The following is a 27,151-nucleotide window of genomic DNA, read 5'->3' as shown; positions in this document are numbered from 1 at the left end:
CTGCTGCCTTCACTACTACATCCCTCAGAGCTACCCATTCTTCTTCTACTGTATTTCTTTCCCCTATTCCTGTCAATTGTTCCCTTACGCTCACCCTGAAACTCTGTACAACCTCTGGTTCTTTCAGTTTATCCAGGTCCCATCTCCTTAAATTCCCTCCTTTTTGCAGTTTCTTCAGTTTTAATCTACAGTTCATAACCAATAGATTGTGGTCAGAGTCCACATCTGCCCCTGGAAATGTCTTACAACTTAAAACCTGGTTCCTAAATCTCTGTCTTACCATTATATAATCTATCTGATACCTTTTAGTATCTCCAGGGTTCTTCCACGTATACAACCTTCTTTCATGATATATATATATATATATATATATATATATATATATATATATATATATATATATATATGATATCCAGTATTACAAATTTACTCTCTCTGATGGACACACGTCCAGATGATCCGCTCTCAAAACTCCGCCATCTCTCTCCCCACATCCACCACTGCTGGCTGCTCACCTCCAACTGCTCAATAGACTTGGCCACTGTTTCTATGTTTCGATACAGTGTATCGATACGTGGAACTGTTTCAGTGTTTCGGAACGGCTGTGGTTCACTGTTTCGAAACAGTGGTGTTTCATTCCGCCCCTGTCTCGGATAACCGGACCAGATTCGATCTCAAGCGAGACACAGAAACTGTATCGTTGTTTCAAAATAAGGCTGTTTCAGTCCACCTGTGCTTGGAACGGACTAATTGTATCGAAACAGTGATGTTTCATTCCGCTCTGTGTCGGACGAGATTCGGGCTCGGCACAGTTACTGAAACACAATATACACACTTTCAAGATTGTCGAAATCTTTTTGACAGGCAATAGCAAGAAAGCTTAAGATATCCGAAAATAAAGCTCCGTTTCTAGCTGACTGTCCTATTCCGAAGTGGCGTAACGTCTGCTTTATAAACACTAACCAAACAATAAAACAACGCATACTATTCACATTCAGAATAATAAATATGTGAAAATCATTCATTTAAATTACACTTATTTTTATAACATGCGCTTCTCTGTTAATGTACAGTAATTATATTAAGAAACACAAGTAAGTCTACAACATTTTGAAAATAGGCGTAGAGTGACAGTTAGACATATATATATATAAATTTGACGTCGGTATAATTGCAAGCAGTCTGTTTGAAATATCACTTATAGTGTAATGGTGAACGGGAAGGGCTGGGGAGCATGGTGAATTTATAGTAACAGTTCGAAACACCTTGAAAGACAAAATTTTTTTTCTGTTTCATTTTGTTATTTATTCGAATTATTTTGCGTTATTTGTGAGTGTATAGTCAATGTGCCTATTATCCACAATGATTCCCTTTGTGTGCATGGAAATTAGCAGAATGGGTATATTACCCATACTAACGGAATGTGGGAATCCCAGTAGCATATCCGTAGTTTCTGCAGTTTGCTCCCACCTCCAGTTCCGTTCGTGGTGATTCTTTTGTCTTCAGCTATGGCTGTCCTCAGCCAAATTGAAAAGTATAGAAGTCACGGGCTCGAAAGCAGTGCATTTGCTGCAGGAAATACGAAACTGACAAAACGCCTAAGCGATAGTTTCATACTTTCTGTGATATGATTAGCGCTCTCGCACCTCATTTGTGTTTATATGGACATACTTATACAGTAGACATTCAAGATGATAAAATGTGTAGGTTTATTAGATTACAAAACACAAAGTGTTTCACTGTTTCGAAACAGCGTATCGAAACATTACTGTTTCATTTGTTTGGAAACAGTCACGTGTTTCAGTTTGCCCATCTCTACTGCGCAACGCTACGCGCTGTTAACAGCCAACTGCCCAACGCTACAATAGCCAACAACAATGCAAACCAGCCACAGACTGCACACAGCACAGCCAGTGATTTTCATACAGAGCGCTTGGTGTCGTTACCAACAAAAAAACCTAAACAGCCTACTTACACATGCCCACTCACTATCTGCAAACGACAAAATGATCATATGTAAACTCAAACAGGAAGAGTGAATTAGAAATAAATAATGATCGATAAATAAACCCATATCAGCGGGAATACCAACATGCAAAACAAAAACGCTACGAACTTACGCAACATCCGAACAAATCACACTGTGGTGTCCACTATGCACAAGATGCGAATACTTCCCGTAAGTGCCTACTACAGGTCTATTAACTGTGCTTTGGGGAGTCAGCGGTTGGCAGGCCTGTACAGCTCTCGGTACGAGTCCAGGCTAGTGCAGTAGGAAGCGTTTCACCCGTCGACATGATGGAGAGCCACGCCACCCGAACCCCTGACGTAAAGCGATACGGAAAGCGCGGGCCGTCCTTACGTAAGGCCGCAGGCGCGACAGACAATACTTGTACGGGGCACGCCCTTCATTATAAAGGCGTGGGCTGTGGCAGCTCTCGCGCAGCGCTGGACCCGAGCTGGCGGCCAACGACAGTGAACTGTGGCGAGCGCCCACAGAGGCGCATTCAGGCTGGCCGAGCATGAACGATTTTTTAGTCGGCCGAACACGGCGTCGTTGTGCTACGACAGCGTTGTAATGAAGCTGCACCAAAACGATCACGTTGAATAATGATCCTGGGTGCATTACGTGTTCCTACCTCTAGCATTGTAGAAATGATCATTTTCGTGGTTCCGGTGTTATTGTGTGCGGAGGCATAATGTTGCACGGGCGTACTGACATACACGTGTCAACTTTATTCTGACACTGTACTCCTATCCTGTGTGCGTCTTTTCAGGGTTGCATTCGGTCTTGACTTTATTTTTACGGATGGTAACGTGAGACTGAATTGAACAGCCCTAAGTGAAGGAGCTCTTGGTACGAGAGGATATTCGGCGAATGGGCTGACCTGCACCAACACCCATCCAGAAGTTGTTAAAAGCAGTGGGGGAGGTATGGAATGCGCTACCACATGAAATTCTTACCTGGTCACATACACTATTACGAACAATTTCCCGACACCTGTAATGTCCAGCGGACCGTCAATTCACGGTGGCTGCAGTGTAAAATGTGAAATGATCGTGTGACATTATTGGCCGGGAGATCCCATTTGGGGTTGTTCGGCCACCTACTGTAAGTCTTTTTACACTGAAGCGCCAAAGAAAATGGTACAGACAAGCGTATTAAAATACAGAGATATGTAAACAGGCAGAATATGGTACTGCGGTCGACAACGCCTGTATAAATCAACAAATGTCTGGCGCAGTTGTTGATCGGTTACTGCTGCTATAATGGCAGGTTATGAAGATCTGAGTGAGTCCGGACACGGTGTTACAGTGGGCGCACGACCGATGGGCCCCATCATCTCGGAGATAGCTGTGAAGTGGGGATTTTCCCGTGCGACCATTTCACGAGTGTACCGTGAATACCAGGAATCCGGTAAAACGTCAAATCTTTGACATCGCTGCGGCCAGAAAAAGATCCTGCAAGAACGAGACCAATGACGACTGAAGAGAATCCTTCAACGTCACGTAAGTGCAAGCCTTCCGCAAAATAGCTGCAGATTTCAATGCTGGGCCATCACAAAGTGTCAGCGTGCGAACTATTCAACGAAACGTCATCGATATGGGCTTTCGAAGCCGAAGGCCCACTCGTCTACCCTTGATGACTGCACGACACAAAGCTTTACGCCTAGCCTGGGCCTGTCAACACCGACATTGGACTGTTGATAACTGGAAACATGTTGTCTCGTCGGAAGAGTCTCGTTTCAAATTGTATCGAGCGGATGGACGTGTACGGGTCTGGAGACAACCTCATGAATCCATGGACCCTGAACGTCAGCAGGGGACTGTTCAAGCTGCTGGAGGCTCTGTAATGGTGTGCGGAATGGGCAGTTGGATTGATATGGGGTCCCTGATACATCTAGCTACGACTCTGACAGGTGATACGTACGGGACTTGGGCAATCCCAGCAGGACAGAGTGACACGCCACACGTCCAGAATTGCTACAGAGCGGCCCCAGGAACACTCTTCTGAGTTTTAAACACTTCCGCTGGCCACCAAACACCCCAGACATGAACATTATTAAGCAAAGCTGGGATGCCTTGCAACGTGCTGTTCAGAAGAGATCTCCACCCCTCTCGTACTCATACGGATTTATGGACAGCCCTGTAGGATTCATGGTGCCAATTTCCTCAGCACTTCCTCAACGCCACGTCGTTCTGCGGCACTTGTGCGATCTCGCGGGGCCCCTACACGATTTTAGTTAGATGTACCAGTTTCTTTGGCTCTAGAGTGTATTTGACACCAATTTGGCGGCTTGTGTATCGATGATGATGAAATGATGAAGGAGATAACACAACATCCAGCCCTCTAACGGATAATATCTCCGACCCGGCTGGGAATCTAACCCGGACCCCTTGCATGGCACGCAGCCGCCCTGACCGCACATCTACGGAGGCGGACACGTCAGTGTAGTTATTGTCTTTCAATAGAAGTGTCATTTCTCTCCATCTCGTTGCACGTTTCTTTCAGTTACCTTCTGTAACGTTCTGTTAGGAGTTCTTTCAATATGCGGTCCAAGTTTGATCCAGCTGTATTACTTGTCAGTGACGCAACATACGAAAGCTACTTACATCACTAAGATTTGCACACCCGTTTACGTACAGCATTATTCGTAGCCTACGTTTGGGTTTTCAGAAGACGACTACTCGAAAACTGCAAGATATACAGGAAAACTACGCACAGCAGGTGATGTGCATCTCTGCAAATCAGCGACTGTCGGATGGCGTGAAGGTTGAAACAAATACAGACGCTCCTCCGCGAATTTGACACTCAGGCTCTCTTCAGATAAAGCTATGCCGCAAGTAGACTGTTTTTATTGCACGTGACTGAATTTTAGATCTGGAGACGTTCTATCAGTGTTATTCATGTTAATTTCCTTTTGCCATCTCCCGATATCTGGCCGTTGCAGTTTCAGAGGTCTTAGTAACGGGCGTGCACAGTTGAACAAAGGACACCTTTCTTATAGCTCCAGAAGTTCGCGTAGGAAGGGCTTAAGATACATCTAGTACGACCGTATAGTCATTGTACAACGACAAGTGTACTATATCACGTCATTACAAAGTGTGTAGTTGAACGTTGATGAAGTCGTAGACCCGGACTAGTTAACCATTTTTCAAGGCAGCGTGTAGATTATTCCAACTGCTTGTCGAAAACTTTCTTACACAATACTCCAACTAGTCATGCTGCAGATGGAATACAGTGACACAACAACGTTCAGGCCTTTCGACATCGCACGGCGAATCGTTAACTTTTGAGAACGCCGTAATACGGAGCTGCCCCGCAAAAGTCCTGCGCTGATGAAGCAGACAAGCAATGAGATGAAATTATGGGCTCTTAAACCTGGTAATCGAGCTTCTCACAGTAGAAGCTATTACTGGGGAGCAGATTGCGAATCCCATCCAGAACTGAAAGACGCGGTTACGAGCCTGCCTGTGGGCAAAGAAAGAACTAAGAGGAGTATTTTGCCTCGTGATGTCGGCGTGCAGTATTTGAACCCGTGAATCACCTGAAGGCGACCTGTACGGATCACCACAGCTAACTATCTATGTTGTTCGGTGCAAGCAATAAAAGACATTAGCAATTGCGCTTCCCTCAAGAAAAAGCTTGGGTTTGCGCAACATTATTACAATCTACACTTTTAATGATCGTTGTGAGCCCACAGTGTGCCTTGAACAAGTTATCGTACAAGCTCCCGTATATGCAATGTATTATATCCCAAGCATTAGTTAGCCCATGTTCATGGCTTTTATCTTTATCTTCCGATAAGTATTTATTATTTGTAAATTTTAAATTGAGAATTTATCATGGATGAAATGAAGGCATAAGAGTCGATGAACATGAAGGGGTGTCGGTAGCAGGAAGTGAGGAAGGGTTGTAATTTACCCCCTGTCCAGTTCAATCGATACATGAATAAACAGTAATGGAAACTAAGGGGAGATTAGGAAAGGGAATTAAAGTTCAAAGAGAAGAAACAGTAATTTTAGCGTTTGTCGATGAATAGTTATTCAGTCAAGGGCAGCGAAGGACTTGGAAGATGTTTGAAATGAATAGATGGTGACTTGAAAAAAAGTTATATGCTGAACATAAGTAGAAGTAAGACAACTGTAATGTTGTGTAGTGAAATTAACTCAGGCGATTTTTTAGGGAACTAGGTTAGTTGAAACGTTTTACGGTTCAGCAGGGAAACTATTGGCAATGGGACACATAAAAACATATCACATGCACACTGGCATTGTCAAGAAATCTTTTCTAGGAAAAAGAAATTTTCTAACGCCGAATATAATTTTAAGTTTGACAAGTCTTTTCTGAAAGTATTTGTTTGGAGGGTAACCTTGTATGGAAATGAAACGTGAATGATAAACAGTACGGACAGGAAGAAATCAGAATCTTTTGAAATGTAGTTCTCCAGAATTCCGAGGATTAAATGGGTAAGTCGGATAAGCAGCGAAGAAATATTGAATCGAATCGGGAAGAAAAGAGCTCTATGGGACATGTTGACTAAGTGAAGGAAGAGTCATTTTGTCAGAGATGGTGGTGGTGGTGGTTAGTGTTTAACGTCCCGTCGACAAAGAGACGGAGCGCAAGCTCGGGTTAGGTAAGGATTGGGAAGGAAATCGGCCGTGCCCTTTCAAAGGAACCATACCGACATTTGCTTGAAACGATTTAGGGAAATCACGGAAAACCTAAATCAGGATGGCTGGAGACGGGATTGAACCGTCGTCCTCCCGAATGCGAGTCCAGTGTTTTTGGCAGAGAAGCCAAGGCTTGACTATAGCGAACGTATTCAAATGATTGTGGGTTGCAGCAGCTTGGCGGAGATGAAAGACTGGCTCAACAAGACTGCATCAAACGAATATTCGAAATGAAGATTGCATACCGGTACTGGAACAACAATAACTTTATTCACGCAGTAAATGCAAGGATTCCACGTAAGTACATTACTCCATTTCGAAAAGTCTCGTCTTGAGAAATGCTGACAAAAAGGTTGCTTGAGACATTTTGTGCATATAGGTAAATCTTTTGCACAATTCCGTACTTCCACTTTAAATCGTTGAATCCTGAATTGAAAGTCTGGGAGATAACAGCCGAAGATTTCCTAATCTGCACTTGCTCTAATCTAAATCACTACTACTCCTACCACTAATCGTGTGACTAGGGCCTCCCGTCGGGTAGACCGTTCGCCGGTTCAAGCCTTTCGATTTGACGCCACTTCGGCGACTTGCGCGTCGATGGGTATGAGATGATAATGATTAGGACAACATAACACCCAGTCGCTCAGCGGAGAAAATCTCCGACCCAGCCGGGAATCGAGCCCGGGCCCTTAGGATTGACATTCTGTCGCGCTGACCACTCAGCTACCGGGGGCGGACATCTAAGCCACTGAGTGAAGCAAAATGAAGAACCACAATATTATGTCACTTACGAGTATTCAAAATTTTTGATTGGAGTTTTTATGTGGCCTGAAGAGAGTATATGCAATCAGTGAACCAACAACCAGCGTATCTGTTACGTAGGGGGCGATCAAAAAGTTTCGTGTTAAGGCGGACATCGCGGTAATGCATACGCGACGTAGTGCGACTCCGATGAGGGTATATGAGCACCGACATGTAGGGAGGGCATTAGTGTGGCATTCGTGTCTTCCCGTCGTGCGTGCGGTAAATGCGGATACGTGAACTATGGCGACGTTATTACCAAATGCCTCTAAACGGGACCTACGTGCTGTTATCATTTCTTGGCTGCCGAAGGACAAACAACGGTAGACATTCATCGGGAAATGGAGAATTTATATGGGACAGCATGTCTCTCAAAAACCACCGCCGTGGAATGGTGCGCCAAGTTCCGTACTGCTGGCACGTCTTCATACCGCAATTGTCGTAACGCAGAAGTAACGCCGACACAAGTGGGAGACAATCGCTCACCTGCACTATATTCTTTATCTCGCCCCATGCAATTATAACGCCTTCGGTTGCTTAAAAAAGGCCTTGAACGATCGATGATTCCTGTCTACATCTACATCGACATAGATACTCCGCAAGCCACTGTACCGTGTGTGGCCAAAGGTACCCTGTGCCACTACAAGTCCTTCTCTGTTCCACTCGAAAATAGATCGTGGCAAAAACGACTGTCTATACGCCTCCATATCAGCCCTTACTTCAGCTAACTTATCTTCGTAGTCCTTAAGCACGATGTATGTTGGCGGCAGTAGAATCGTTTGGCAGTCAGCTTCAAATGCCGATTCCCTAAATTTTCTCAGTAGTGTATGTCGGAAAGAACGTCGCCTTCCCTCCAGGGATTCCCATTTGCGTGCCCGAAGCCTCTCCGTAACACTTACGTGTTGTTCGAACCTAGCCGTAACAAATCTAGCAGCTCGTCTCTGAGTTGCATCGATGCCTTCCTCCAATCCGTCCTAGTACGATTCCCAAACATTCGAGCAGTACTCAAGAACAGGTCGCCCGAGCGTTCTATATGCGGTCTCCTCTACAGGTGAACCACTCTTTTAGTGATCCTTTCACACTTGCCCTTCATCCACAGCTCGTAATATGCCATGTGAGACAAGTACAAGCTGTCGGACGAGGATGTGCAACAGACAACTACGGACTTTTTCACACAACACCAAGCGGTGTTTTACCAAACGGATATCTTCAACCTAGTGCGTTAGTTAGATGTTGCCCCAATGCTCACAACGATTTTGCCTGATTGATATACCGATTCTGGATTGCACCGCCTTCGAAACGGAACTTTTTGATCGTTCCTTACAAAAACCAACTAAATAGTTTCCGCATGAGGCGAAGAGCATGCTATCAAAAAAATGGTTCAAATGGCTCTGAGCACTATGGGACTTAACTCCAAAGGTCATCAGTCCCCTAGAACTTAGAACTACTTAAACCTAACTAACCTAACGACATCACACACATCCATGCCCGAGGCAGGATTAGAACCTGCGTCCGTAGCGGTCACGCGGTTCCAGACTGTAGGACCTAGAACCGCTCGGCCGGCCTAGCATGCTATCATTGTCATTTGCAAGTACGAGTGGTTTCTTTAGCATAGCCAAGTGCGAGTTTGTCGAAATTACCATTACAGAAGAAATGAAATACGTGGATGCTTTTGAATTGATCTACAAATTACTTGTGACACACTGTTGAACACTTCTTGAAAAAAGGCCCCTAGCTCATTTTCGAATTTCTCCCCTCTGGAAAGCTCTACGATGCTACGGCCGTACAGTAGTGCCACACGATAGGTAAGGCATATCGTCTCATGACGGAGTGAGTTATAACAAAGTTAAAAATACAGTCATCCGTTCTCCATTCCTTCCTCGCAACCGCTCCAAGTAAAAAATTATGGCTCTAGGTGACTAAAACCGCGACAGACATTTAATGTGCAATAAAGTGTTCACCTAAGAATAACAATGTGTGGTTGGTCACAGACACGCATCTCCGAGTTTCATCAGCTTCAAGAGCGCCTATACAAGGGTGCGAGGGGTGGTCGCGGACTCCTCCCCGCCCCTCCTCCAAGTTATCGGGGAAAGGAGAAAACATAGTATAGCCAAGAGTTTTTCTTGCAAGAAAATGATTTAAAAATCGGTATCATGCAGGTTTTAAACAGGGTCGTAACTGGAACTTTTTTATGGGTACTTACAAGTCGCGATTCGTCTTCCAAAATATTAAAAATACTCCATACCCCCAGGGGCTCTTGATCAGCTTCGTTGTGCCAAGCACTAAGGCCGAGAAGACGGTCGTATTCCTTATGCCCCACTAACTCCCGGGTCAGCAGCCCGTGGTCTGTTGGTAAACGTTGCTGACCCTTGATCACGGGACTACAGGTTCAACCCCCCGACCAGGAAGGTGTTTTCTCCGCTCGGGAGTGTGTGTGTATGTGTGTGTGGGGGGGGGGGGGGGGAGGGGGGAGTTGGGGTCCTCATCATCATTTCATTATTATAGACACTCAAATCGCCGAAATAGCGTCAAATAAAAAGACTTGCAGTAAGCGGCCGAACTGCCCAGAAGGGGACTCCTGGCCAAGTGTCGCACACGTGCATTTCATTTTATTAATTCCCAGTACTAAACTCGTCGGGCATAACACGTTGTGTTCGCTGTGATGTGAGATCTTACTTTACGGATTCTCGGACACTTGAGCAACTTTAAGCTGTGTTTCTTGCGGTGATCATTTTTCGCAGCAGCTATAGGCAAGCGGCAGTCGAATAAAAAGGAGACGGATGGAAAAAAAAGTAAGTATGCTGTTTGCTATGTCGAAAGTAATCGCAATAGCTGTTAATAAATTTATTTCACTGAGAGACAAGACGATCAATGCCTTCATGGAAAAGTATTTGCGGTTGACTACAGAACCATGATCGAACACAGGCGTGCACCTCTTCGACCGAAGCAAATCGACGGTCACTAACGTCTTCCTTCAGAGCTCCAGATATACGGAAATCACAGGGGGAGAGATCGGGACTGCACGGAGGATGTGTAAGGGCTTCTCAGTAAAACTTGTGCTACTGTCCAAACGCCCAGGAATACTGACGGTTGCATAAATTTCTTCTCTTCTAACAATATGTTTTATTTCCATTTTATTGCTCGCTCGGGTCGCAGTTTTGTTTTAGATATCAGATGTTGAAAGTGGAGAACGGTCCACGAATGAAATTAGAATATCGTCATGAGTGATTTTTTGGTCTTTTTCTTTTGCACGGATACATTAAATTAATATTTCTGTGTACAAGTGTGTTTCGTGTTTTGATGACTAATTCTGGTCCTTCTTCCATTACAGAGTCCCAGTAGTAGTTTGTTCTCCTGTCCAAACGGTAAGTACACAAACATCTAACGAGTTTTCATAGTTACAAACTGAGGAGAATAAGACGGGAATTGAGAATTTTTTTTAGGTTTATAAGCAGTTTAAAGTCATCTACAAGAATCTGTTCAAGTTCACTGTGTGCTTATTTTCAGAATTTTGATAATTGCCGTTGTTGTTATGTTTTCCGTATCTACCTTAAATTTTCTGATGAAACTAGTTTCTTTTCTGTTTCTTCGTTCTCGGTAATCAAGGCTTGCCCTGCAAACATACCTCCACAATTTCTATGCTCTTTATTCTCTCTTCGAATAGAGTTTGTCGTGTTCTTTTAGTACCATTCATTTACACTGATACCTGTCATTTTTACACACACACACACACACACACACACACAAACACGGGAAGTTGCTGATAAAATTCAGCGAGCAGACATTTTCAACATTTCGTGGCAGTTCATCTTCTCTTACTGAAAATTCATCAATATAATATGCACTGTACTGGAAATTATATGAATGTCTTATTTCTTTCAGTGTTCCGCCCAAAGAGAAAATAACTATGAATACCTCTCCCTTGTGAATAGTTTGCTCGCGGGTACAGGTTTGTCTAAACTGCTCTAGAATATTGATTTTTTGCGGAATCTGATGATGGACTGTGTAAGTCGGTTCAAACTTTTAGCGAAGTTGAAAGTTTCACCTTTATTAATTCGGTGTATTTCACACACTGTATAAAATGAGGAGGATCCTACCTCTAACGAAATTAGAAGACTTCGGACTAGTACGTCTCAGAAAAAGCCTTTTTATTTTTACAGACTTAAATTTATAACGAGCAATGCTAACTTTCGGCAGCAATTTGTGTATCGTCAGATGTGCTTATACATTGTCAAAGTATCACAAAACATGAAAAACTGCGTTAGAAGAAGTGTGCTACGGTGTACAGCGACTACATGACCTTTCATCATTGATATCACACGACTATTTTGTCGGTATCAGTTGGTTGAATTGTCATGAGCAGTTTTCACTTTTTACAGTGATTCATTAAACAAATTTTCAAACCTATAAATTAGAAATATAGGTAACGTCTTTCTCTTATGCCGTATCAGATCAGCGAATGTTATATTATTTGCTATCTTCTTCTTTAGAGGTTATCCACAGAGTAAGATGCTCAAGGGTTATTATTAAAATTAACTGCAGTATTTTGGAATGACTTTTCCTCTCTGAGGTTACTACTAGCCTTCTGCCCCTCCTCACATGAGGAAGTTAGTACATTCATCTTCAAGCATTTATTCTTCGAGAACTAGTCAAATACTCGTTTAAAAAATCATCTGCCATTTTCTGGTTCGTCCCTGTACTGATTCACTTTTCAGGCTATTTTCTTTCGCCGTCGAACCTTAGACACAACTGTCGCACGTTCATGCAAATTTCAAGTACTTCTACTTCTTGACTTGGATATCTTTCCGTAGAATATGACTAAAAGAAAGTCTGTCGCGGCAGAATACTCTCTCTTGTGTGCATATTTCTCTGCCAAATGTGTTACTTATTGGTGTTCCAAAGCTATCCCAATACAAAATAGAAATCCCTCGCTCTCTGCCAAAGATAATATCGTCACTGTCTACTATCTTCGCCAACATCTGACCTGTTAACTGTCAAGAAGATCACAATTCAGTTCTAGACCGGCAGATCAGGCAATTAGAAGAAAATAATGCCACTGTTTTCGCTTGTGAGGCTTTGTTGAGACATTCCTGTTCGTAATAGGCCAACTGTTTCCTCGTTTTTATAACAAAGCCTAAAGCTTCTAGTTTCTCTACGTGTAACAAGCCACAGTTATTCAACTAAAGTTCCGTTTCGTTTTCATTTTGCATGGGACGATACATAGCCCATCAAAGGGTAGAAACATGCGCCCTGTTAAGTTTTCTCCCGTAGTTGTTGTGCTGTAGCTTCTCGTACAGACTGAGCCAGAAGTTACGCAATCCTCAAATTCAAATCTTCTTTAATGTAATCATAATATATACACTCACACTATACATTTTCTCACAATGGATGCTGGCAATCCCCTCCACGTGTTGCAACACACAACTCACCACCTTTCTTCGTGTTAGCTGCTAGTTTTTGGATAGTCGCTACACCTATGCGCAAGATTTCCATGTTGTGCGTCAAATGGTCGATTGCGGGAGGATTGTTCTTATAGACGTTATCCTTCACATGTCCCTAAAGAAAAAAGTCGGGGGGGGGGGGGGGGGGGGTTACGCACGTCTGGTGTTGGGCGTGAAATGATCTGTTCCCTAAGTAACTCACGCAACATTATCATGACGTTATCAGCCCTGTGCGCTGTTGTACCATCTTCCTGCAGCCAGCAGTATCGTTCACCAGCCTTTACTAACAACGCTACGAATTACACGATGATGTCCTGCTAACGTTCAGGTAATATTGTTTCCGAAGAAAATAATTAAGTCTACAATTAGTTTGCTCGAAACTGCACATCACACTCCAACCAACGTTGTGAGGGTCTCAAAGAAAGTGTGATGATTTTCTGAACTGCAATGTCTGTCGATCTGTTGCTTACGTAGCCACTCAGATAAAACCATGCTTCATCAGAGTAGAGAACATAAAACGCAAATGCCATTGACAACAATGCAGTCGTTTTCGTCTATCAGGCTCGCGAAGCTCATGCTCAACAGGAATGCGACACAAACAGAGTTTCAGTTTCTCTATGGCTCTACGAACACTCCCGCAAGACATTCCAGTCTGCTGACACAGCACTCATATGGACTCTCCTGGTGATGCGCTGATATTTTCCAATGAGGCATCATTTAACATCGATGGTCGGCCGGATCGTTCTCATTTACTCACTTAACCAGTTTTCTGAGGCGAGCGACTATGCGTGGATGGCTGATTTGTTAGGCATCCTTGTTTCAGGAAAACGTACCTTAAAGTCTTCCTGATATTGTAAGAAAGCCTGCGATTTTTAATATCTTTCAAGGATGAAAATACGTTCAGCCTGGGAAAAAGCGCACAGGTAGCTCAACACTGACACCAAAAGGGCGGGAAACTACTTGGATACCACGTACTAAGCGTTTCCCACAAGGTCATTCGTTGCCAATACAAACGTTCCCGCCGGGAAGAAACTCAATTGTCCACCACACTACTTTTTTTTTTAATTTAGACTTGCGTAACTTCTGGCTCATCATGTATTTCTCAACTAGTCCGCAATAATGAAAGGCTGGCGTGTATCTATTAAGTCATCACCGAAACTTAGTGTTTCGAATGTCCTTGCTGATGTGATGAATTGGATTTTTTCTGTTTCGCTTGCGTATAAAAACACCGGGAAAAAACAGTCAGCTTTAGAAGACATAACGCTAACGTAACACCGCCGTTCCAAGTTTGTAGGGTTCCGATATCTTTATAGTTATTCTGTCCTACTCCCATCTTGAACGACGTCACTGTCGACACGATCCAGATAAAATATGAAACATAATACAATTAAATAATGAAAAGGAAAAAACATAATCTATCGCGCTATCGAAACTTTTTGGCTTTAAAGATGAAAACTTTCACTTGTGGTGAACGATTAGTATTTTATCCATCTTAAGCGACTGTAGTTGTATACATCGCAGTAATCAGCAACCAGGAGCATAAAAGAAATTTAATTTCTTAACCAGTTTCAGGCTCTCAGTGCCCTTCTTCAGAAAGTTATAATTGTCACATTATTTGCGAGTGTCATAATTAAGATGCAAAAAGTTGTTAGATTGCAACAAGTTGTTTCGCTTCTTAATATCATTGTTGTACATGACCACAACAATATGCTGCAAGCACTTCATCGTTGACACTAGTAAATGATGCGATTACTTTAACCTTCTGAAGAAGAGCACGAAGCGCCTGAAACCGGTTAAGAGATAAAATTTTTTTTATTCAACTGGTTGCTGATTGTTTCGATATAAGAAGTTCAATACTCAAGAACAATGCTTGGAAAATAGGTCATGTGAGAAAGATGTAGCGCTGTTTGTCAATAAACTACTCTTTTTCAGAAATCATACGGTGTGTCGCTTGCATTTCCTTCTTAGTTTATCTATGCAGATTATCTATGCAGACGTCCGAAAATGACAAATTACACTAATGTACTCTCTGCGCAACAATGTCAACATCTTTCTCCTACTGGTGGTTACTCACAAGTCAAATGGTACTTACGTTATCATACACTTCATGAAACTGGAGGAGGTCCAGTACCGTGTCGTCCGTTGTCACATTCTTCAGCATACTGATAGTACACGACTTTACCCCTTAAAAGAGAGATACTGTCATCAGAAAAAAAATATTTGCACTACTACTGTAAGGACAGAATAAAAAATAACCGAAGAGTGCAGTTTCCTGTAATAGAGCAATATCTTGCTGACAGCGCTATTGATCTCTCACGCTATTACTGAATATGGTATTCCAAAGAGCAGCCAGTAATGCCGTAAAGATGACACCTTGTAGCTCTTGTTATCCCCTGTCACCTACTTAGTAATTGATTACCTTATGCTTACACTCGCCGTTGAACGCGTGGTCGATGAAATAAAATCTTTGTTACTGAAGCCAAATTACACCTTTTTCCCATTTTGATTGGCATTCGAGTTTTTCCCACAAGGTGAAAATTCGATGGATATAGCAATAAGTAACGAACTGACGGTTAAACCGTCATCATTAAGTGGAAGGCATCTCTTAAACAACATTGTGTAATTAGGTGCACAGTGAAAAGCATATACGTCTTTTCGCGTCAAAACGCATTTCACTGTAATTGTTATTATTTACTGTTTCTGGCACTATATGCTCGCTGCAAACTTTCGTGCTTGGTGCAAACGCTCAAAGTCGGAGATTTAATTGAAATTTGAGGCGGAAAGGTAACCGGGAATGTCTTGTCATACGACGGTGTGGAGTGAAATACTTAGTCACCATGTTCTTAGATGTAAACATGAAAATTTAGAGACACTATGCAGCCATAAAACTTACAGGAATTACGCAGCAGTCTGTTTTCTGACATGGTGAAGGACTTTGCAGGTTGACAGTTTTCCCACCTCTATTCTGCAGAACGTAACACTGTTTAATGTCTGCTAATTCATACAGTGTCCCTCTGAGAATATCTGACAAGGAACATTCCCAGGGGCAAATAAACGATCTTGATGAAACTGAGGGTATGTAGAGGTGCCAAAATAATCCAATGAAATTGTTTGTTACAACATAAATTAGAGAATCTTTCACGCTACATCCATCCAGATGTCATTAAGTTGGTTTCTAAAATACGATTTTTGGAATATAAGTTGTAAACAATGTGCTTAGGAAAATAAGTTGCACACAATGTGCTGTCGGAGTATTTTCAACATACCTGATTAAAATATCTAAACGTTCATTCTTATTCTAATTATTTGCTTTTCTTATTTTTGTCTATGTTTTAAATTGTTATTTTAAAAATTTATTATTTTTTTAATTTAACGTTTCACATTTGTATTTTGTTAATTTAAAACAAAAAGAACTCATTATTATAATTCAAAATCATTACAGTAATGATTATCTGTAAAGAAATGGTTCAAACATTCTTACACCAAGTACTTAAAAAGAACGAAGTTTCTTCACATAATACCTAACCCCACAACAAAATATAAACCAAATCCAGTAGGAACCTCAAATCGTGGCGCTCGATGCTCTGAATATCGTGATACGTACCAGGCGTATTCCAGTACTCTGGAAAACCTAGCCGAGGAGAATTGATTATGTAAGAGCGACTGCAGATTGATTATATTGTTTCGCAAGCGGAGTTGACGTCATAATCATTCAGCATTAATAGATCTGAAAATTTTCGCACCATGTTCTTCCAACATCGAATGCTGTTTAAGGCCAAAGGCTGTACCCGTCCCGTCGAGTCTTTTGGGATCATTAGATTAACAAGTCCCTCGTCCTCAGGCACAACAGTGGGGACGGTTTTTCCTCGCAGACCACCCCCGACCCCCTTTCATAGCTTTAAAAGAAACTATAGGGAGCTTGGAGCAAGATCTCAAGACTCTCTTTATGAAGTTCCAAATGTTCTTGTGACGAATGAGAATCTGATAAACTAACGTCTGACTACGTCAAAAGACAGAAGTTTTCTTTCCCGCCTGCCGGGGTGGCCGAGCGGTTCTAGGCGCTTCAGTCTGGAACCGCGCGACCGCTACGGTAGCAGGTTCGAATCCTGCCTCGGGCATGAGTGTGTGTGATGTCCTTAGGTTAGTTAGGTTTAAGTAGTTCTAAGTTCTAGGGGACTGATGACCTCAGAAGTCAAGTCCCATAGTGCTCAGAGCCATTTGAACCATTTTGTTTTTCCTTTCCCTATGCGGGAGAAAAAATGCACAATTGTCAGCTTGCTGGGGTGGTAAAACACCCGTTATAACCAAGACCAAATAAATAGCGAAAAAACGGCTATTCAGACGTAAAACACCGGTATCGGTTTTAACCAGTCGATTTTTCCCGTCCCTGCTCTAAACCTAGTTTGCCAAATACCTTTCATGGTGTGTTCTCCCCTTAAAAGTGGCACTGGGCAAAAGCGAAGAAAATACATATTGTATTGTTTTGATACTTCCAGACACACTTAAAGTTTCATCATGATAGTTTATTTAACCTGGGAATGTCCCTTTATGGGTGATATACAGGGTCTGCGAGCAAGGTCTCGAGACACACCTTGTCACACGCGAACAAAGAGTTCACAAAGGTGATCGGCCTGATCGACCACACGCTGCCTCGGGACGCCTCCCCGCTGTCGACCTCGCAGACACCCCAGTTCAACATGCGGCGACTTTTGAAGAATGGACGCAGACGCAGGTGTGCTGGGTGAGGCTACCCGGAGGCTGCGCCAGGTGTACTCGTCGGAGGGTCGCTTTCTACTACGTCTGGCATACCTGTGGCGCTCTTAGCCGACCTACTTGCAGAGATGCTGGAGAGAGCCGGGGCGGAAGGTCCAGCCGCTCGGGATAAGGAGGCAGTGAGGCGTCCGGCGATTGCTCAAGCTACGGGGAGTCTTAGCTCTGTGCAGTCAGTACACACACGACAGGAAGGTCGCCAGAAGATTATTTAAAAACAACAGCTCTCTGCATACATGGCCACTGAGCAGCACTCCTTTTGTTGCGTTGAGTCCTGAATTGAACTTAAATGTAAATCAGAAAAGGGAAAGCCGGAATGTGGAAAGTATATAAGGGCTGCATAAAGGAAACGAACTTTAAGATAATATTGTTAGAAGCAACGAGGAAGTAGGTGAAGATGAGATGGGAAAGGTAGTAATGCGAGACTAATTTGATGGAACACTGAGTCGAAACAAGGCACTTGGAGTAGACGAGAGAATTACCTCAAATTGTTGAGATCCTTTAGAGAAGATACTATAACAAAACTACCTCACCTGGTTTGCAAGATGTATGAGACAGCCGAAATACACTCAGACTCCACGAGGGTTACAATAATTCTCGTTCTAAAGAATGAAGGTGCTGAGAGGTCTGAATAGTACTAAACCATGAGTTTACTAACACATTGTTGCAAAATACCGACTCCAATAATATACGATAGAATTCAAAACTGTTACCTGCGGGAAAATCAGTTTGGGTAGGAAGATGCGGGACAACATATTCCCTACGACCCACTTTTAGATTTAAAAAAAGGTTTTCGCAATCTTAGATGTCTTTGAAATTCTGTAGGTAGCAAGGATAAAATAAATGGAATGAATGGTTGTCTTCAACGGCACAGCGGACACACCAGGAACCGCGGTGTTGGCCGTCGAATGGCGCTAGCTGCGCAGCATTTGTGCACCGCCGCCGTCAGTGTCAGCCAGTTTGCCGTGGCATACGGAGCTCCATCGCAGTCTTTAACACTGGTAGCATTTCGCGACAGCGTGGACGTGAACCGTATGTGCAGTTGACGGACTTTGAGCGAGGGCGTATAGTGGGCATGCGGGAGGCCGGGTGGACGTAACGCCGAATTGCTCAACACGTGGGGCGTGAGGTCTCCACAGTACATCGATGTTGTCGCCAGTGGTCGGCGGAAGGTGCACGTGCCCGTCGCCCTGGGACCGGACCGCAGCGACGCACGGATGCACGCCAAGGCAGTAGGATCCTACGCAGTGCCGTAGGGGACCGCACCGCCACTTCCCAGCAAATTAAGGACACTGTTGCTCCTGAGGTATCGGCGAGGACCATTCGCAACCGTCTCCATGAAGCTGGGCTACGGTCACGCACACCGTTAGGCCGTCTTCCGCTCACGCCCCAACTTCGTGCAGCCCGCCTCCAGTGGTGTCGCGACAGGCGTGAATGGAGGGACCAATGGAGACGTGTCGTCTTCAGCGATGAGAGTCGCTTCTGCCTTGGTGCCAATGATGGTCGTATGCGTGTTTGGCGCCGTGCAGGTGAGCCCACAATCAGGACTGCATACGACCGAGGCACACAGGGCCAACACCCGGCATCATGGTGTGGGGAGCGATCTCCTACACTGGCCGTACACCTCTGGTGATCGTCGATGGGACACTGAATAGTGCACGGTACATCCAAACCGTCATCGAACCCATCGTTCTACCATTCCTAGACCGGCAAGGGAACTTGCTGTTCCAACAGGACAATGCACGTCCGCATGTATCCCGTGCCACCCAACGTGCTCTAGAAGGTGTAAGTCAACTACCCTGGCCAGCAAGATCTCCGGATCTGTCCCCCATTGAGCATGTTTGGGACTGGATGAAGCGTCGTCTCACGCGGTCTGCACGTCCAGCACGAACGCTGGTCCAACTGAGGCGCCAGGTGGAAATGGCATGGCAAGCCGTTCCACAGGACTACATCCAGCATCTCTACGATCGTCTCCATGGGAGAATAGCAGCCTGCATTGCTGCGAAAGGTGGATATACACTGCACTAGTGCCGACATTGTGCATGCTCTGTTGCCAGTGTGTATGTGCCTGTGGTTCTGTCAGTGTGATCATGTGATGTATCTGACCCCAGGAATGTGTCAATAAAGTTTCCCCTTCCTGGGACAATGAATTCACGGTGTTCTTATTTCAATTTCCAGGAGTGTATATCCTCTGTCCTATTCAACTTGCACAACACCAATTGGTAAAAGCAACTAAGGAGAAATTTGGAAAGAGAATTAAAGATCAGGGAGGTCCGACAAGAAGAGTAGAAGCTTTTGAAAAACTTTGCCAAAGAATGCTGAAGTTTAGATAGATAGACTAAGTAACGAGGAGATATTGATTCGGGAGAAAAATCATAAATGGGATCGGTTGATGGGATACGTCCTGAGGAATCAAGGTATCATCATTTTGATAACGATGAAAGGAACAGACTGTAAAAATTCCGGAGAGAGACTAAGGTTAGATTCACTGATTCACTTTCCCTTTTTCTTTTGTAGATAATTTTTTTTTGGGGTGTAGGAAGAGAGGGGGAGGGGGTTGATGAAGTTCCGCGGTCGATGGGTATGCGAATGCAAGTGATCTATTCGTTTGGTCCATTACACTGACTCGCGTGGAGCATGTTCTCAGGTGATTAAATTAGATGTACTTTTCGTTCCAATAGATCCATAGTGAGATCCTCCATGAAATAGAACATTTTGGGAAACAAGACCATGCAGTACGTTTTTACAAACAAAAACAGATATGCTAATGTATCTTCCACAGACCTCAAATGAAATGGTATTCATGATTGTGGAATAACTCAAAACAGTCGTGTTTTCATTTTAAAATGTAATAGCAGACTTGTCGCAAAACATGTAAATGTTCATGCACTGAGTCTTTACTGATCATCGGGGCTCAGCTCGAGTCAGCAATACTCACTCAAGACAATTTTACTCCAGTGAATGACAATCCAGGCCGAAGACGTATCTGGAGACGCCAAGGACAGTGGTGGGATATTAACCCGACTGTCGTCCGTCATACGACCCGACAACCAGGAAAATTTAAGTGCTCGTTTTTCCCGCGTGCCGTTAGAGAGTGGAACGGTAGAGAGACAGCTTTGAGGGGGTTCATTGAACCCTCTGACAGGCACTTTATTGTTGATAGCAGAGTAATCACGTAGCTGTAGATGTAGATGTAGTCATGGTCTGGGGTGACATTTCTTTTCATAGCAGTACCTCTTTGGTCGTCATCCGCGGCATATTTACAGCACAGCGGTATGTCTACGATATTCCACGCTCCGTTTTGTTGCCCTTCAAGGCAAGCCAGCCTGGAGTTAAATTTCAACAGGATAATGCACGCCTGCACACGGCGAGAGCTTCTACTGCTTATCTTCGTGCTTGCCGGGTTCGATTCCCGGCGGAGTCAGGGATTTTCACCTGCCTCGTGATGATTGGATGTTGTTGTGTCGTCTTCAGCATCATTATTCATCCCCATTACGGTCGGAGGAAGGCAATGGCAAACCACCTCCGCTAGGGCCTTTCCTAGTACAGCGGTGCGGGTCTCGCGCATCGTCCCCTACGCTCTGTCATCATGATCATCATCAAACCCTACCTTGGCCAGCAGGATCGCCGGATCTCTCCCCAATTGGTAGGGCTCTCCAATCGTCTAGGGATTTTGACGCGCCAATTGGATGGAATTTGGTGTGGTATCCCTCTGGAGGACAACCAACAACTCAGTCAGTGCCAAGCCAATTAACTGCTTGCACAAGGTGCAGAGGTGGACCAACGAGTTATTGACTTGCTTAATTTGCGAAGCTCTTTCTCATGTTCTCTTGAATAACTCATCTATTTTTTCTGAAATTTTAATCATTTGTATGTCTCTACATCTACATTACATCTACCGATTTCTGTCCGATGTGGATAATTCCTTCGGGGTGCGCCTTTTGTTTAGGCTTATACTGGTGAGAAATCTCTAAAACGTCCTGAGCTGTGTAGAGTGTGTTTTCTTTTTTGAAGTATTGTGACAAAGAATTGACTGGAAACAAATCATTAATGTCGGTGTCATGGACGGATTTCAGTTGACTCTTAGTTCCCAATGACCAGACTATGACCGCTTGAGAAACGAGTTTTCCCAACGATTCCTTCATTTGATCGAATCCAACCATCCATTTCTTATTGTTTCGGGGATTTTTCCTCTTTCCACTGGCTCCTTTAGGAAAAGTCCCTAAACGTTAAAAAGGTGTAACATTTTTGCGCTATAAGGATGCATTAATGACTGCTATACGCAGAAGAATTGCAACATAATGTAAACCACGAGTTCCCAAAGTATTAATTTTGAAGTAAATTAAACGAAATGAATGAATACACGTCTATTTTTGAATTGGCTGAAAAATCTGTTCCCTACCGGCTAAAAAATCTCGTTTTGGCCGTGATTTATTTACTGGAGTGTTCAGGAGGCGAAAATAACCTTCGTTTAACGCAGGTTAAGTAAGCACGACAATGAGCTATCTTTTATGCAACTGCTGAACCGTGTTTATGGAGGATAGGTAATATGAGAAGAATGAATATCTAACACTGTGTTTGCGCGACAATTATAATTATTGGAATCGGCACTCGACAGGCTGTGATCAAAAGAAACAAAGTCGACTGGACTGTTGTTGTTACTTTGTTCGAACTGGATTGAACAGATTATCAGTGGCTATGCAAACTAGAGAGGGTTTTCTTTTCTTTGTTACACTCATACCGATAATTATAACATGCACAAGTACTCCATTTAACCAAAAACGTCTACAACAAAAGATCAGTATCGTTCAAGTCAAAGTTAAGGCATTACTGCAGTGTTATCCATCCGGAGGTCTTGTACGCTTCTGAATGCCTAGTACTGAAAAAAAAAAAAAAAAAAAAAAAGGCCTAATCGAAAACTGGAGGCCAAAGAAAGGAAGACTTTGCGAAAGATATTAGGTCCCGCCAAAGAGAATGGGGAATATAGAAGATGTCATAGTCATGAACTTTATTCCCACATAGAGAAGATAACCTACACCATCCGGAAAAGGATTATGTTTTATGGACATATGACCCGAATGAGCCCTGGAAGACTCACCAATCATATGATCACCTACTTTCAGGAGAAGAAAACAAAATGGGCCTGGATCACAGAGGTAGAGAAAGATATTAAAGAAATCGGGAACACCCTTGATAGCCAAAACTAAAAACAGGAAAGGCTGGGACCCAGGAGAGGAAGGAACAACCCCGAGAACGAATGCGGGAGCGGTGGGCAAACAACAGAACACGTAAAGCAAGACAGTTGAAATAACGTGGCCCAAAGATGGCCTGTACGAAATGAATGAATGCACAAGTACTGTAGCATATTGGGTTGTCCTGTAGGACTGTTGCCTTATTGGCGTTCATGCCGCCTTTCAGTTTATCATGAAAATGTTATGTTTCAACCTCACTGGTTGCAAACATTTCACATCTGTGCGAAACTTTGATATTCCAATCTCTAATTACTTTTTCAGAGTTAGCTGACGGGAGTAACTCCTTCGAACGTATAGGTCGGTGCTGATAGATTTTTCGGCGCAGCCAACCATATTATAACCAACCATAGATAGCAGACAACAATCTATTAAACAAAAGCTGTCACAAGGCACGAACATGTCAGAAAATGTTACGTGCGTAATTGAATTTGAAATGCCTTAAATTTGTTCAGATGTTCAACGTAATTACTCCTCACATACGTTATTGAAATCTAATGCTCATACACGAGTAGAGCTCAGTAATTATACGTAGAGGAGAGGATTTCAGTTGCATAGCTTGTTTAAACACTGCTGCAGGTGTGAAATAATTTTGCCATAAACATTGTAATACTTTTTTTAATGAAACTGATTTGCCACTGAAAGGCATATTAATATTGCGATTATTATCTGACATGAATTCCTTCTTTAGAGTTCTGACAATGTGTCCATTCATTGCTTTACCTATTGTGAGGAAACAATAAACGCATCCCATGAAATGGCATTAAGTGCTGTTTTAAAGGCATTGTGGTGTCTGAAGCAGTGCATTTGTTGACAACTATAAACATTGCTACCCCCTGTCGATATTTGAATTCTAAACAACCATTCCCTTATTATGCTCTATAAATCACATCAAGGGAAAGATGTAGACGAAACTTCAGGAGTTTGCGACGAGCCAAGTTATACATCCAAAAAAGACAAGCAAATCATGTAACCTATTCTATTCTCTGTATTAACAACAGGGCAGAGTGAAGATATTCAACTCTTAACTCACGAGGTGTGGTCTCTCAGGCCACGCCAGAATTTTCTGAGTCGCTCTTGTAGGTCACTTACGGCGGAATGGTTCAAATGGCTCTGAGCACTATGGGACTTAACATCTGAGGTCATTAGTCCCCTAGAACTTAGAACTACTTAAACCTAACTAACCTAAAGACATCACACACATCCATGCCCGAGGCAGGATTCGAACCTGCGACCGTAGTGGTCGCGCGGTTCCAGACTGAAGCGCCTTTAACCGCTTGGCTACACCACGGCGGAATGGTTTTATACACCATCTACCTTCCTTTTATCACCAACCTACAGATTATTATTGTCAATTGCGTTATCGTCTTATTTGATTGTTACTGACATGTGTCGTTGACATGTGATGGCGTCTCCTAAACCGCGCCCCGTCAGTTCAGTACAAAGTGTGTTCGCAAGAATGTGACAATTTTACGCACTCTAAGTTCGACGAAATTTTTAGTCAGTAGATGAAGAATGATGTCAATGACATGGAACAAGAAGTAGACAAAGAAAATAACGATGTTTCAATAGCCAGTGGTCACAATTCTGCTAGCGAACGAGAGGACCATTCAGAGGAAGAACTTCAGGAATATGGTGATGAGTACCTTACTGTTTCTCCAACAAAATACTTAAAAGTGTTAGTTAAAATTAAATATGTTCTGAGTGGTGGTAAAGAAAGGTGTAGATCTTAGTACTGAATATTGATTTTGCAGCCTTTCTTATTCTGGCTGGCGAGTTCATGTATGCAAATTTGTTTTATGTGAAAATTTCCTTTCTACCGAGATACCATCATATTTCAGAACGTAAAATTCAGTTCTCTAATAGTTCATGTGTACTATTGAGAAAGCTTCACTAAAATATGTGATTTTGCGTGATACAAAAATAAAATTCTGCTGGCTTTATTTAGTGCAATAAAATCAACAAGGAGTATTTAAACATCAGTTATATATTTGTAACAATGCGTGTTACATAACATGGATTAAATTTTCAAATTATTTGCAGCTTGAACCTTGGTTTAAAGGTATGGGTCTAAGAGACACCTCATAGTATACGTTACAGAAAAGTTACCTCGTGAGTTACAGATTAAGCATGTGGGATACACGAGCCAAATATGTTTCATCATCTGTAGTTCAATTTATTTTTCCACCAGTGATATCACTGTTTAGTTTTCAATTGTAAATTATAAGAGAAAAAAAACAGTTTTTAATCAAAATAACCAGAAATCGTAGCAGTCTGAACCTTATTTTTGTTCTATAACAGTTTGATTAGTTGTATACATAGGCTAGAAATAGCCAGTTCGACGAAAATGGTGAAGTTAGGGATACCTGTGACAGGTCAAAAGCCAAAATTACATCATAGTTACATTTTGTAGATAGGAATTTTTTCACATAAACAGCTTTATAAAACTTTTATTGCAAAACCATGTTTGTAAAAGACATTAGGTAATTACAAATCATTTGGGTGGTTGATTGGTTGATTTGGGGGCGGTACCAAACAGGATGAGGGTAGGATTGGGAGGGAAATCGGCCGTGCCCTCTCTAAGGAACCATCGTGGTATTTACCTGAAACGATTTAGGGAAATTACGAAAAACCTTAATCAGGATGGCCGGACGCGAGTTTGAACCGTCGTCCATCCGAATGCCGGGTCCAGTGTGCTAACCATTGTGCCACCTCGCTACGCACAAATCATTTAGTAACATAATTTGTTAGTAGGTAAGGCCTATCCACTAGGTTACACGAGTGTGAATATTTGCAAAGGCTTGCAAATTACCCGATATATCCGCCATGAACCAAAGCATTTTCAGTGTTGATGAACTTCTGAGTTCATTTGTAACTGACAAGGTGCTGACAGTTGCCTGTCCCTGTGAAATATATTGGGGTTGCTGGTGTGGCTGGACTTAGGCCAACTGTCTGATTAAATGATGAAATGCCCGGGGCTCTCAGCAAATGAAGCCATTGTTTCGCCAGGAATTGAGAGATCTTACCTCAAAGCCTTACCCCGTTTAATCAAAGACGATAGGGAACAAAAATGGAAATGAGCGGTTGGCGCCATTGACCTAACTCTGAAAAAGTAATTAAGAGATTTGAATAGCAAAGGTTCTACGGATGTGAAATGTTTGCAACCAGTGAGGATGAAACATAAAAGTTTCACGATGAAATGAAAGGCGCCAAAATTCCAAACTAACAGGCAGTTAATAAGTTACATCCAGAAAAATGAGTAGGTATTGTATCATATATAACGTTCTCAAAATAAAAAAAAAAGGAGTGAAATGTGTCTAGAAAGCAGTTTGTTGTCACTAGTTTTATATGTAGACATTGTTGCAGTATAATTAAGTCTTCAGGATTCTTTTATAATTAAAAGGCTAGATTAAGGGCGATTTCTTTAAAGATGACATAAAAATTTTATTATTCTGCTCAAATCGCTATCACGGCTTGCAGAATCAGTAGTAGATGCATGTCATGGTGTTCTGAGGGTTTGCATATTTTTTAAACTAATGTCTGTCAGTGTCTGCGGTGTCTACACAACTAAATCTAGTGTGTTTTTATTTTGTTGCTTGTTATTGTGTGCACTGCTGCTGCCACTACAAAGAAGTGATATTGAAGTTGGTGGTGAATAGTTTGAATGTGTCACAATTTCAGCGAGGGGTGCTTTCTGGGAGCTAAATTTAATTTGGATTCTTATTTTGATTTTTTCCTGTTTAATGATATTCCACATTGTTGTTGCTTTACTCTTAGAGTGTTTTATTCTGGAACATAGTGTATGTGTTTCACCTTTATAACAACATGCTGAGGTATTTTACAGTACTGGTGGCAATGGAGTTTCAACTCATTGACTACATTTTGTTCTGAAACAGGTAGAGCTCTCGTCTTTGCACAATATACTTTAATCCCAAGTGTTATCCATCCATCCATAGTCAGCAGGTCACGTTACAAGTCAGTTGTGGTTTGTCGATAAGCTTAGCCATAAAAGATTTATACCCTGTTTCTTGTTCACAGTGGAAATTATGAGAAAATATTTCATTTCGCAGAAGGAGTTACTTTTATATATATGTATATACACCCCTGGAAATTGAAATAAGAACACCGTGAATTCATTGTCCCAGGAAGGGGAAACTTTATTGACACATTCCTGGGGTCAGATACATCACATGATCACACTGACAGAACCACAGG

General features: G+C 42.7%; 1 protein-coding gene across 4 annotated transcripts in view; it reads left to right on the top strand.

Annotated features, from left to right (window-relative positions):
- The window catches only part of LOC126329244 (sushi, von Willebrand factor type A, EGF and pentraxin domain-containing protein 1), a 505,108-nt gene that overhangs the window by 159,260 nt on the left and 318,697 nt on the right, over window positions 1–27,151 (top strand). For all 4 annotated transcript variants that reach the window (XM_049996139.1, XM_049996137.1, XM_049996136.1 and 1 more), the window contains exon 4: window positions 10,808–10,841. In XM_049996139.1, coding sequence (XP_049852096.1) covers window positions 10,808–10,841 — 34 coding nt within the window. The remainder of the gene's footprint in view (window positions 1–10,807; window positions 10,842–27,151) is intronic.

Source organism: Schistocerca gregaria, chromosome 2 (assembly GCF_023897955.1).
Source record: "Schistocerca gregaria isolate iqSchGreg1 chromosome 2, iqSchGreg1.2, whole genome shotgun sequence".
NCBI classification, from domain to species: Eukaryota; Metazoa; Arthropoda; class Insecta; order Orthoptera; family Acrididae; genus Schistocerca; species Schistocerca gregaria.
This window is presented reverse-complemented; position numbering and strand designations above follow the sequence as displayed.